This window comes from Myotis davidii, unplaced genomic scaffold (genome assembly GCF_000327345.1).
Source record: "Myotis davidii unplaced genomic scaffold, ASM32734v1 scaffold1364, whole genome shotgun sequence".
NCBI lineage: Eukaryota > Metazoa > Chordata > Mammalia > Chiroptera > Vespertilionidae > Myotis > Myotis davidii.
In genome coordinates this window covers 53,566-67,248 of record NW_006295736.1, presented here as the reverse complement: position 1 = coordinate 67,248, position 13,683 = coordinate 53,566, and the positions used below count along the sequence as shown (strand labels likewise).

The 13,683-nt window shown below is 53.3% G+C and overlaps 1 protein-coding gene across 1 annotated transcript in view; it reads right to left on the bottom strand.

Annotated features, from left to right (window-relative positions):
- Positions 1-2,741: 2,741 nt before the first annotated feature.
- The window catches only part of UBE2D4 (ubiquitin conjugating enzyme E2D 4 (putative)), a gene marked incomplete at its 5' end in the record, with an annotated part of 19,767 nt that continues 8,825 nt past the window's right edge, over positions 2,742-13,683 (bottom strand). The window contains 6 exons of the mRNA XM_015568203.1: positions 2,742-3,470; positions 5,997-6,090; positions 6,832-6,937; positions 8,525-8,602; positions 8,691-8,722; positions 11,774-11,837. Coding sequence (XP_015423689.1) covers positions 3,425-3,470; positions 5,997-6,090; positions 6,832-6,937; positions 8,525-8,602; positions 8,691-8,722; positions 11,774-11,837 — 420 coding nt within the window. The remainder of the gene's footprint in view (positions 3,471-5,996; positions 6,091-6,831; positions 6,938-8,524; positions 8,603-8,690; positions 8,723-11,773; positions 11,838-13,683) is intronic.

Sequence of the window (13,683 nt, the reverse complement as noted above, 5' to 3'; positions counted from 1 at the left end):
AGTGGGCGGGGCCGCGCGACGCTCCTGGGGGCGCGGCCCCACGTCCTAACAGCGTCGCGGTGGGGTGAAGATTCCAACATAGGAACTTGGGGGATGCAGGCATTCAGACCAAAGCAACCAGTCAGAAAGGACGGCTGTTTTCAGAGCGTTCACCCACGGAATTGCCAATGACCAGGAAAGTTGTTTTCCTAAAACCCCAGGATTCCCTCTGTTCCAGTCCCACGTGGCCTCATGACTACAGAGCTAGAGAAGTGGAATCATTGCCCTAAAAAGAAACCTTGTTTATGCTGCGTGGTAAGTGGAGTCCAGGAAACAAATACTTCACAGCCTGAGAGATGAGGAAAACCTCATTGAGTCCCTGTGAGGGCTTGAACAGAGGCAGGAGGTGGACGGGCTGCAGTCCTGGCCGGGGTCTGGCACACAGGCCTCTGGGGGCAGTGGCTGCAGGGCCTCGTCTTTTAGGGCTGAGCGCAGCCACCATCCAGGACGAGATGGCTCTCAGGAGGGTGAAGGCCCTCCTTCATTCAGGAGGAGGGTGAAGGCCCTCCTTCATTCAGGAGGAGGGCTCTCCAGCCACCTACCCTCTTGCCTTGAGGGTCTCTGCCTTCTCAGGTCTTGCCTGAAGCCTCAGTCCAGCTTCCTGCTGTCAAGTGTGGGCTCCCAGGAACCAGCAGAACCCGCACGGAGGAACGGAACATACAGGCAGTGGGGACTTCGAAGTTTCACAACTTTGCTGACATTTTAACCCCAAATTGTCAACAAATCCCTCAGTCCTTCCTGCTTCAGGATGAAGGCCTGCACTGCTGGGCACCTGACGCCGATGCAGAAATGGCCACACAAGGGTGGCAGCCCCGCCCTGAAGAGAGTGGGGAGTGAAGGTCTGGGAGCAGAAGCGAGAAGAAGGGGACAGCTTAAGGAAAATTAAGAAGCTGCTATCTAGGCTGATAGGTTTTGCAGATTCTTTGTAGTTTTATGATTTTATTATTAATAAACCTGTCCACAGGGAGAAACCTGGGTGGTAGGGACGGCAAGGCCAGGACTCCTGCCGTCATGGGGTGCTGACTGCCTTCCCTCCACTTTCGGAGGTCCCGCATTCATGACAAGATCTAATCCAGGTCCAGCCTTGCTCAGCACTGCTGGGGAGGAAGCGTGTGCTACAGTGACAAGAGGCACAGGAAGGAGGGGCCGGGGGCCGGAGAGACCAGGGGTCCATGCTGATCTTGAGGCTTCCTTGCCTCCCTTTGGGTACCAGACAGACCTCAGCCAGGAGCTCTGCAGGCACTTGTTTGGCACTTAAGGAAACTATCTCCTGAACTTCACAAACAGAAACCTGCCCCCCCTAAGCATCTGCAGTGAGTGGTGTGGACACACTTTCAGCTCTGAGCTGTGAGGCTAGGGACGTTTGCATCTAGCACTTTATCCCTGGGCAGGAGACTGTTACCCTTTGCCATATTCTTGGAGTTCCTGGAGCCTGACAAAGGATCACGATCTCAGCGCTATCCCCCAAACCCAGGCGCTTCTGGCCACAGTCAGTAGTCACTTGTTCACGGTGGATCGATTGCTTAAGGTCATGTATCTCCCTGATGTCTCTGTTCCACAGAGAAAAAAGCCACATTGGTTGTTTTTTTGGACCTGCTGTCCAGTTGTCCACCTGCGTCACACCTTGGAAACGGGATGTCTGCACACGTGGGTTACACGGGAGCTCCACAGCACAGGGCATCCTTGAAGTAAGATTTTTGACCTGAGAAACCCATTCTTCAGGCATGACAGGCGGGTGAGTTTCCTGGGGGGAGACACTCCAGGGGACTTGCCGGGATCACGCCAGGTCTGGCAGGTACAGCATAACTCAGGCTGGCAGAGGGTGAACAGCAGTTTGCACTGGGATCCCAAAGGGCTGATTTCACTTTCTGCACCATGTCTCCAACGACGACAGCAGGCGAGGGGAATTCATCAGCTTCTGGGGGTCCTATTGCACTCGAAAGGGACCCAGTCTCACCACCAGGTCGGGCTGGGATTTCCCCTCTGACTTGTCTGGAACGTGAGCCTGCCCCGCCTTCCTGTGCTTTGTGCCCTCTGTCCGACAGCCTTCCCAGGGGTCATGATAATGTCATTTTCCTGTCTATGAAGATTTAACGTTTTGTTTAAGCAAAGACCAAGGGGTGGCAAAGAGACAAAAATTAAAAAGGCAACCTCACCATGGTGACAGGCGGGGAACAGGCCCATAGTACCCCCAAAGTAGCCTATGGTATCAGGGTGCTGAATGGGGACCCCCCCCTAAAGGAAATGCACATGGCTCAGACTGCTGCCCAGGGCACCTTGGCAGTAAAGCTGTGTGACAACTGGGGACCCCTGGAGCAGGCTCACCTCCTGTGGTCACCTTTCTCAATCCCAGCCTGCACAGGCCCCACCTGGCCATTTGGGGGCGGAATTTCATTCACCCAAGTTACTTCCATGGCTGACCACTTAGGAAAGACCAGGTCAGATTTGACTGTAGAGGTTTGAAACCCTTCAAATTTCCCTCTCTCAGGAGGTTTAATTAGAACACCCGCCTGCCCTTCTAGCTTATCTAATCTCAAAGCTCTGAACTCTAAGGACAACCCTTAAAATGTGTCGCCCCAGAAAACCATGAGGAGGCCAGCCACTCAACAGGCTGTTCTAATTCAAGGTCCCAAAGAACCTGTTACAAGTTTCCATATTTTATGTTTTGCCTGGGGAAAAAAAAAAAAAGGTAGACTCAAATATCAGTTATCATTTAGGGGTATGCATGAATTACATTTTATTTACATTTAAAAGTCTCTCCCTGTCCCTGTGCTCTGGTCTGTGGGTGGCACCCACTGGACTTAGTGTAAGCTCCGTGGAGGGAGGGAGGGAGGTGGTGAAAAACCTCTTCCCACAGAAAGGCAAAACCCCAATCTCTCCAGGTCTTGCTTCTGAAAAGACAGTCATCTCCTGGGTGTTCCATGCTTTCTATCCCGACACTGTTTGCTGCTTCTTGGGGTGAGGGACAGTTCCCAATTCCCTGGAGCCTCCTGGGATATGGTTTATGGCAGATAGGATGTGAGGAAAGCCTGCAAGCTCTGCCCTAGATGCCCAGGTTGGCACTTAGTCCCAGAAGGTGAGGGCCAGGCTGTGTGGTGCCACAGCCAGTGATGCCACCATGAGTGAGGCAGGGTAGGGGAGGTGACAGCAAACTGTCCCCGAGTCCAGCAGTGAGTCGGGTGGAGGGACTGATTCCAGCGTAGCGAGGAGGCTGCAGATCTAATGGTGACCACTGCTTTGGCATCAGGATGGGATGGTGTCAAAGCCACGCGGCTGGAGAGGGTGGGGCCATCAATCACTTGTGGGAAAGTTGACGCCCTATGGGAGGCTCAGCCAGGGGCTCAGCTTCTCTTGAGCAGTGTCCCCTGTGCAACCTCCAAGGCACTCACATAGCGTATTTCTGTGTCCACTCTCGCGCCAGTTTGTTGTACCTGGAAGAAAAGAGCAGAGGGGCCGATGTGCTTATTCATTCAATGTCGAGGAGAGAACAGAACTGATGTAGGGATGCTGCTGCTGGCAAACATGAGGACGAAGGAGGGAGTGGAACAAAGGGGCCTGGCCTGAGGCCATTCCTCGTGCCTGTGACCCCCTCCCGTGGGGAGTCCTGATGCTCCATAACTGCCTCTTGTGGAAGATGTGGTAATGCATCGACCACCTCTCATCCTCTCTCCTGTCTCACAGCACCGACAAGGAGGGTCAGGAAAGGGGCTGCCCAGTCAGACTCCAGGATGCAGGCCTTGGAGCCTGGCCCCCAGAGAGGGAGTGGTGCCTGCCGTGTAGCAGGCCTGGTGCCCATGGAGGGCCATGTAAGCATGCGGCATGTGCGCTTATTCTCATTAGTGTAATGAGATCTCGTGCCGTGGGACTGTAAGACAGATTTGTAGCTGGAGGGCAAGGAAAAAAACCACTTTGGGCATATCTAAAGCAGGGGTGGGCAAACTTTTTGACTCGAGGGCCACAATGGGTTCTTAAACTGGACCGGAGGCCGGAACAAAAGCATGGATGGAGTGTCTGTGTGAACTAATATAAATTCAAAGTAAACATCATTACATAAAAGGGTACGGTTTTTTTTTTGTTTTTTTTTAGTTTTATTCATTTCAAACGGGCCGGCCGTAGTTTGCCGATCTAAAGTATCTCATAAGTGTTAAATAAATACAGTTCATAATGTAGTCAATTAAAAATGTCTTTGCCATTCTGGAAAACTCAATGAGGGAAATAATGATCTCTATAATGCTTTCAAGATTAATATGAGTTAGAGAAATCACATTCCATTCTAATCTCTTCAGACAAGAGAACTGATCAACTAAAAGACTCTCTGGAGATGTTCTTTAAAAGGGCCAGCAAATACCCGGCCCTCCTGCCACCACACCAGGCACTGCTCCCAGGCCAGGCTCCTGATGCCGGGACCCCCCCAGGAAGGCCCTTTCTCAGCAGACTGTCGATGCCAGAGGTTTTCCCATGGGGAGGTGAGGGCCCAGTCCTTTCCTCTGTCTGCTTCTCCATCAAAGACACCCCCCGACCACAGTGCATGTGATTGTGCTGGCCCCATGGGTGGAGTTCTACGACTCTGGGTCTGGTCATCAATGTTTAAACAGAGTTGAGGAGGCAAGGATATACAATGGAGTAAAGACTGTCTCTTCAAGAAGTGGTTTTGGCAAAAATGGATAGATATGCAAAAAAATGAAACTAGACCACTTTCTTACGCAATATATAAAAATAAAATCAAAATAAAGACTTAAATGTTATACCAAAAGTATAAAACTCTGAGAAGAAAACAAATGGGACTACATCAGTGAAGGAAACCATCAACAAAACTAAAAGGCAACCTACTGAATGAGAGAAGATATTTGCTAATGCTACATTCAAATAAGGAACTCATACAACTTAACACCAAACAACCTAAATAAAAAATGGGCAGAGTTCTTGAATAGACATCGCTCCAAAGAGGACATACAGATGGCCAATAGACATGAAAAGGTGCTCAATATCACTAATCACCAGGGAAATGCAAATTAAAACCACAATAAAATTTTGACTCACACCTGTCAGAATGACTACCGATAAAAGTCAACAAAAGCCACGGGTTGGCAAGGATGTGGAGGAAAGGGAACCCTCACGCATTGTTGGTGGGACTGCAGATTGGTGCCACTATGGAAGAGCATGGAGGTTCCTCAAAGCTATAAACAGAGCTGCCATACGATCCAGCAATTCCACTTCTGGGTATTAGTATTTAAAATACCAATTCAAAAGGAGATATGCATCCCTATGTTCATGGCAGCATTAGTTATAATAGCAAGATATGGAAGCAACCTAAGTATCCATCAAGAGATGACTGGATAAAGAAGGTGTGGTATGTATATAAGGAAATATTACCTCATCCATAAAAAATAATGAAATCTTGCCATTTGTGACAACACGGGTGGACCTGGAGGGTATTACACTAAGTGAATAAGTCAGAGAAAGACAAATACCATATAATCTCAGTTATATGTGGAATCTACAAAAAAATAAAATAAAATAGGGCTAGCCATGAGGGTGTGTCAGTAACACACTGCTGACTGCTGAGCCTCAATCAGGAGGCCTCCGCCTTACGCTGGCCTATCTGAAAAGACACTCTGTCCTATGCTATCAAGTTTAGAATGTAATCCAGCGTTTTCTTGTCAGATTCTTCTGAGCCCATTCTTGGCTGACCATGACTCTCCTGACCTCAAGGGCAGGCTGGGCAACCAGAGTTTAGGGTTTTGTGGCAGCAGCTGATGAACGACCAAGGAGGGTGAATTGCTTTTATCTCCTCCCTTTTCTCAGAGCCAAAGGGGATGTTCATGAGAGAGTCACCCCTGCGGCCCCGCACGGCCTGGGCAGGGCAGGAAGATGTCTGAGGGAACGTGGTCCGCCAGGAGGCACCAGGTCAGGGTGGGTACCACTGGGGCTCGAAGGAGCCCGAAGAGGATGCGTACTTCTCTCGGTTGGCCTTGTAGGTGTGAGCTATCTCTGGCACCAGAGGGTCGTCGGGGTTGGGCTCGCAGAGCAGGGAGCAGATGGACAGGAGCACTGGGAAGAGAAGAAGAGCTGGGTCAGCCTGGAGGCTGCCTGGTTGCCTGGATCTGGTGAGCCCCCCAAATCAAGCTCTCTTCTGTCTGCATTATTCTGCTTGACACCCCAAAAGTCATGAAAGGATTTGCTTTGCTCGTCTATCAGCTGAAACGAGCTGGCCCAGACACAGCTGCTCTAGGGAGGCCGCAGCTGCCACACACCTTTGGTGTGTATTCCCAGGGGCCTGTTTCCTCATCAGGACATGGAACTCGGAACACTCTGGAATGGGGGGAAGGGGGGGCAGCTTTCCCTCTGTATTCACCATGCAGCCTGTGAAAACCTGGCCCGCCAGCTGCCCGTGCCTCCCACCCCCGCCCCTCAGCTGCCTGTCAGGCTCTGCTGCCTGCTTTGCCTCACACTCCCCTCTGCTTATTTCTTGGGCTCTGGGACCCTGTTTCTCTCTGGCTGATTTTTTTTACCATCCCACCCACTCCACTGAAAAGACACTCACATCGTTTACATTCAGGTTCAGAAGGAATAGCTGCATTTCTGAAGCCCCCTTTAGACTGGTCTCTATAATCTCATATAGGCAACCGAACCCTGTGGACTTGGTTGGGGTGAAACAGCGTCTCCCAATTCCTCCCCCAGGAGCTGTGGGAAGCTGCCTGCTGTCTCTGAGCCTCAGTCTCCACCCAGGGATGCGGGCGTAGAAGGGCTGCTGTGAGAGCCACAAGCCCGGGCCAGGGCCTGTGAGGCTACCTTCAGACACTGTCAGGGATGGAGACCAGTGGGACTGCAGGACGTCCAGACAGATGCTGCCGTTGCTGTGGATGTTGGGGTGGTAAATTTTGGTCGTGAAAGCCACCTGCAGAGACAAGAGACCTCAAGTGAGATAGGCAACAGGGGCGCTCTAGACAGCGTCTCTGGAAAAGGGACCGAGGGAGGCAGAAGAGGCCGCTGCTGGCTCCATGGGCCTAGGTGAGCGGGGCCCCTACCCTGAACCCTGACAGGACTCGGGTGGGACAGCCAAGGGAAGTCCCCTGACCCATTCATTCTGAACATGGGGCCTGACCCACTTCCCCCAAAGCAGTGAGTGGGCTCTGAGGAGCGACAAGGGTGGCAGCCGCACTGGAAGTGTCCTAAGTAATGGGCTTAGGCACCGGTTCTTTTCATCCTCACCGGAAGATGTGTTTTTATTGATTTTTAGAGAGGGAGGGGAGGGAGAGGGGGGAGATGGGGGAAAGGGAGAGAGGCAGACAGACGGACATTGATGTGAGAAAGATCGACTGGTTGCCTCCCACACACGCCCTGACCAGGGCTGAGGATCAAGCCTGCAACCAAGGTATGTGCCCTTGACCAGAATCAAGCCTGGAACCCTTCAGTTCCACGGCACCAAGATTCTAACTTTAAAATAATCAATCTACCAGTTGTGCAGTCAGAAAAATAATCTAAAATGTGGACCCACATACATTGCTATGACCGCCCTTGACCTGTGCCTGTCCTCTTGGCTCCACCGTGAGCCCTCAAAATGCACTTCTTCTCCCCAGCCCCATGTGCCCGCTGCTGTCACCTCCACCCCACTGCACAACTCCTTGGGCTCCTCTGGCCTCCTCCCCACCTTGAGGCCCCTGACCTGCTCAAAATGAGCCCGCGGCCACCCTCCCTGCCACTCTGTGCTTCTTGGCGCTGGCCACCAGACAGGACTATTCCGTAAGAGGCAGGGCTCCTCTCGGTTGGGCTCTGCCCTAGGCCTCTGGCACCTGGTGAGTAATGGGCAGCCCTGCTGGGCCAGGGTGTGGAGCAGGACCCTCCCGCCTTCTCCCTCCGGTTGGTGGTGCTGTCCTCCCTCTGAGGCCCCATGACTGGGATGGTGTGTGTGCAGGGAGGTGACTGCCAGGCCCACTGACACTCAGGTCCTGAGCCCATTGGGCAGTGGTTCTCAACCTTCCTAATGCCGTGACCCTTTAATACCGTTCCTCATGTTGTGGCGACCCCCAAGCATAAAATTATTGTCGTTGCTACTTCATAACTGTAATTTTGCCACTATTATGAATCGTAATGTAAATATCTGATATGCAGGATGTATTTAGGCGACCCCTGTGAAAGGGTCGTTCGACCCCCAAAGGGGTCGCGACCCACAGGTTGAGAACCGCTGCCATAGGTTATGAGCAACATTCCTGGGCTCCCCCTCCAGAAACCAGTAGCAATCCCCCTTCCGCCCGTCCTGTTTTTACAGCCCAAACATCCCAGGACAGTGTCCAATGTCCCTGGGACAGGGCTGAGGACTCCTGGCCGAGAGTGAGAGGGACTGCAAAGAAGGGCCAGATGCAGCTACAAACAGGCAGAGCACCGTCCCCGATGGCTCCAGGGTTTCAGGTTTGGGCTGTGACGGTGCAGCTTGCTGCACCACTGACTAGAAGGGCCCCTTCATCACACTCTGAGCCGTCCTCACCTTTGGGGGTTTGAATGGATAATCTGTGGGAAAGTGGATGTTCAGGAAGAAAATGCCTCCTTGGTAAGGACTGTCATTCTGGAAGGATGAGACAGGCAGTTAGTGTGCACAGAAGCATGCAGCAAGGGAGGAAGCACAGGGGTGGCGCTCAGTGACAACTACCTACCGGGCCGGTGATGGTGGCCTGCCAGCAGAACCCTGCAAGACAAACAGGAGGATGTCAGAGACCCACCCCCCAAAAATGTCTACTCCACCCAGGGGCCCCCAGACTCCCAGGATCTGGCTCACAGTTAGTGGTTATCACCAGGGAGGCTCATCAGTGGCCAAGACTGATAAATGGACTCCCACATGGCTGATCTGGGGGTCCAGTCTCTCCGATGTGGCCAGCCCCACCCTAAGTCACACTGTTGGTGGGTCAAAGCCACAGGTAGGCAGAGACTGTCCAACAGGCAGGAAATCGCAGAGATCACCTCCCAAGGCTGCGGACAAAGGCAGATCTTCGACAGAGCTAAATTCTTTACACCAGCGGTTCCCTCTCCTCTTTGCACAGAATTAAGGCTTCAGCCACTTTCCATCTTCCTTTTTATAAATCACTTCCGCTCCCTCCTTCCCTCGGTCGTTCTGAAGCCCTCTGCCACGGGTCTCTCAGGAGCCACGCCCTTGGCCCTGGAACCTCTCCAGGGCCCCCCTCCATGGTGTCTGTCCCACATCGCCCTGGGCAGTGCCCACGCTCTGGGGATTCGGTGACATCGTGCCTGGTGAGAAGCTCCAGAGCACTTGGCAAGGCTGGCCTGGGGGTGGGAGGGTGGGGTGGGGGGGCAATGACTCACCTCCAAGCTCCCAGGGCAGTGACTCATCTTCGTGGAACATCCCGACCACCAAGTGGGCTCCTAAACCACTGGAGGGATGTGTCACTCTAGGGCAGTGGTTCTCAACCTTGGCTGCACATTACAATGACCCGGGAACCTTTTTAAAATCCTGATTTCTGGGCCTCATCCTCCGGAAATTCTGTTTCTTTGTGATGGGGTGAGGTCACAACATTAGTAACACAGAAACAGAATTTCCGGAGGATGGGGACCAGAAATCAGGATTTTAAAAAGATTCCCAGGTGATTCTAATGTGCAGCCAAGGTTGAGAACCACTGCCCTAGGGAATTCTGTCTTATGGCTCCAGGGTGTGGGAATTAACCCAAAGTTTTAGACGTGTTGGGTTCCTGCCACCTGTTCAAATACGCCCCCCACCCCCCCAACTCTCCCTTGAAAGCAGAACAGGAAATCATCAAGGCACGAGGAGGGGCAAGTGCAGGGACTAAAGGGAGGTTTTCCAGACCCTAGAGGTGCCAAAGGAGTCACGGCCACCCAGGACCTTTTCAATACTTCAAGGAACTGGTACAAAGAGCACACGTTACCTGTAACAAGGCTGCCTGAGCCGACCAAAGTGTCACTTCTTTTGCTTTTGACTGGTTTTATGCCAACTCGTGCTAATTACTAGCTGTGGTTGGCAGGTGGATATACCTTTCCTAATACTGTAGAATGAACGAGGGACTTGGAGCCCATGGGGAGAAGTAGAGAGTGAAAGTCGTTCCTTCTGGGACCTTTGAGGGTTGAGGGGGCTGCACAGGGCTTGGGGCCCGGTGAGGAGAGACGGCCCCAAAATAGAAGAGAAAGGAAACTGCAGGCACTGCTGGAAAGGGGCTGCTTGCCCACAGGGAGGCATGGAATAGCCCCAAAGCGTAGGTGTGTCCAAGGTTGTATACGCCTCAGCCGGGAGGTGCTGAGCAGGAAGGGGGACTAGGACGCCCTCCAGCAACGACGCTGCCTCCGGCACGGGTCTGTCGTGAAGGTGAGCGTGCCACCAGGACCAGCTCCATCTTACCAGCCACCCTCGTGTGGCATTGTTGTGACAGGTAACATGGGAAACTATGCTACGGAGACCTGGATGCTTGGAGAGACAGCACGGGGCAGGTGCCAAGCAGGACCAGGAAACAGCGGCACCACAGCCGCCCTGTTCACCAGACTGTCACAGGCGCCTTCGCACATCCACTCTCAGTGCTGCAGCCCAGAGCAAGTGCCTATGACCCCACCGCCTCTTTCCTGCCAGCTTGGTGAAGTTACACTTTCTTTTTTATTGCAGTAACATGTGTAACACATTAGTGACAAGACAGAGTTACCAGGATGGATAGTGAGGGTGGCTGCCTAGCGGTGTGGATGTATTTGACACTACTGAACTGTGTACTTAAAGGTGGTTAAGATGGTAAATGTTATGTGCATTTTCACACAATAAAAAAAAAGACCCACGTAAAATGTCATCTTAGCCACTTTAAGTGAGAAGTTCAGCGGTATTAAGTGTATCAGTGTTGCCCAGCCACCACCATTGCCCATTCTGACACATCTTTCATGACTCCAAACAGAAATCCTGTACTGTTTCTCCCTCTCTCCACTTCCATGAGCTCCCTCCACTTCTGGTCGCAGGCACTTGCCTACTCTAGATATTTCCCCAACCGGGACCACACATTAGCCCTTTTGTGTAAGGCGTATGTGACCGTGCATGCTCTCAGGGCTCATCCGTTTTACAGCACAAGTCAAAACTCCTTTCCTCTCCATGGCTAACCACATACTGCTGTGTGGACACACCACACTCCACTTACCCCTTCACCTGTCGCTGGGCACTTGGGCCTTCAGTGACTGAGTACCTTCATTTGAGTTCTGTTGGGAGTCCCTGTTTTCAGTTCTTTGGTGTCTGTGCAGGATACCCCGTCTTTGACACCATCTCATGGTCATGATGAGTGAGAGTGGAGGTGAGGTGGGAACAGAACATATGCACTTGGGGGCCCATGAGCTGGGCAGCTGGGCCTCGGCCGGTCAGCTGTAGAGGAGCAGAGGGCTGGCTGCTGCTCCCCGGGGAGGACCAGAGTGGGGGAAGCACAGGCCCTCCTGCCCACCCCTACCCTTGGCAGAGGCCAGGTGCCCCACGTGCAACAGCACCACCGCTTTCATGACCACTTCACACATTTTCGTTGGTCAGAGGCACTTTCCAGAAGCCAATGTGCTTGCAGGTGCCCCGGGGGAGGGGTGGTGACATCAGGCACCATCCTCATTAGCCAGGCTATGAACTTAATGCGTCTAATGAAAAAGCAGTTCACGAGCAAATAAGGGAAAACGAGTTTTCTTAGGAAACAGCTGCGTTAATAAATTCCGGGGTCTTGATGGCAAGGCCCCTGTGACCTGGAGCCTGGAAGAGAATACTCACAGTCATCTCCCACAGGTCTTGCGGACCACTGGGCAGGAGGATCCCTCTGCAGGTCACTCAATTCCTAGAACACAAGGAGCGGCTCAGAGCTGTGCCGGAGGCTGCTCTGCACCCACACCCTTGGCCAGAAGTGCATCCTCCTGGGGGAGGGCCTCCAGGCCTCAGGAGCAATTGGCCTGGCAATGGAAACAAGAGACCGGAAGCTCTGCTTGTGGTTGTGAAGACACCTGTCAAGTGTGTGTCAGAATTTCCATTTTGTAAGTTGGGAAACTGAAATGTGAAGAGATTAAGCTGCCTACCCAAGATCACCGAGCTGAGAGGGCAGGGCAAGGAGTTCTGTGTGTGTGTACCTCACCCGCAAGCCTACCCTCGCTCACACGCAGGTGAAGACAGGGTTTTAGCTCTGAGCTCCAGAGTTAACGCATGGAAGCCTTCAGCCCAGAGGAAGGACAGGGCTCCTGCACTTCCATCTTGCTCCCCTCCGCCCTGACCCACCATGAGTGTGGCAAGGCTCAGGGCTCTGGGTGAGAGAGTAAGGCTACGATGACTGATGCAGCCGCCTGTGTACCTGCAGAGAAACGGGAGTTACACTACAGCTAGATTCACAATCCCCTTGTTTTCCTGGCACAGCATGAGCATCACAGCCCAAGCTTTTGGACAGTGGCTCTAAAAGTGAGTTTGCATGTCCCTGCATTTGTCTTCATCTTCTCCGTCCTCCCAGGTTCCAGATCTGGGCCAACCTCGGAGTTTCCAGGGAGGCTCTACAGCCCAGGAAGAAGGCACAGACCAAGGTCCGGCAGGTGGCAGGGGAACTCCGGGTCTGGAGCACAAGCACAGAGCTCACACCTGGTTGGCAACACTCCTCCCTGAACAAGCCTGAAAAGGAGCCCAGGCACCAAGACCGCTTGACCCCCGATGTCTGGGGCATGCTGACCATTCTAGTTCCCCCCACTCCCCACTCTGGCTCTCACGCCACCTGTGCCTACTCCTCCTCCCCTCAAATACTGGCCACGCAGGAGTGTTTGCACCACAGCAGCCAGCAAGCACTACACATCCGGCCACATTTCATCCCAGAGCATCGGTGGTAAACACCTCGCAGCTTCCTACAGCGCCTACATGAGCTGCCCTCGGTAAGCTCACAGTAAGTGACACAGCAGAGATGAACTTGGGCAACAACTAAGGCCACAGTACAGGACGGAAGGCGGGCCACCGAAGCCTCCCAAACAGGTCCTCCTGCCCACGCCTACGCGCAGCAGCCCCAGCACCACGGCCACGGCCACGGAGAGAGGGCGGCTGTCAGGACAACCGTGGAGAGACCAGGGGAGGGCCGAGCGCAGGCCGGGCTCCCGGTTCCCCCAGAACGTGGCCCTTCTCTCGGGGCGTGGGAAACGGTTACTGGGACCTAATGCTTCTTGAAAGACCTCGAGTCTTGTCTTTTTTTTTTTTTCTCTTTAATATGTTGATTTCAGGAAGGGAGAGGGAGAGAGAGACTGAAACATCAATGATGAGAGAGAATCACTGATTGGCTGCCTCCTGCAGGCCCCCTCCTGGGGGCGGGCATGTGCCCTTGACTGGAATCGAACCCGGGACCCCAGTCTGCAGGCCGAGGCTCTATCCACTGAGCAAACCAGCCAGGGCAAGGCCGCGCGTCTTGATGGAGGGAGTCCAACAGCACCGAGGAGCGCCAACTGCTCACTGGGATTCAAAGGAAGAACAATGTGGCTTCGGAAAAACAAGTCCGCACGTTCCCGCGTCGCTAACGGGCGCTGGCGGTGGCGCGGCCGCAGGTGCGGGCCGGCCTCTGTCGTTCAGCCCCACGCGCCGCGCCCCACCTTAAACTTTAAAATTAAGTTTATTGATGGAGAAAGAGAGGAGGGAAGGAAACGTGGACTTGTCGCCCGCTGGTTTGT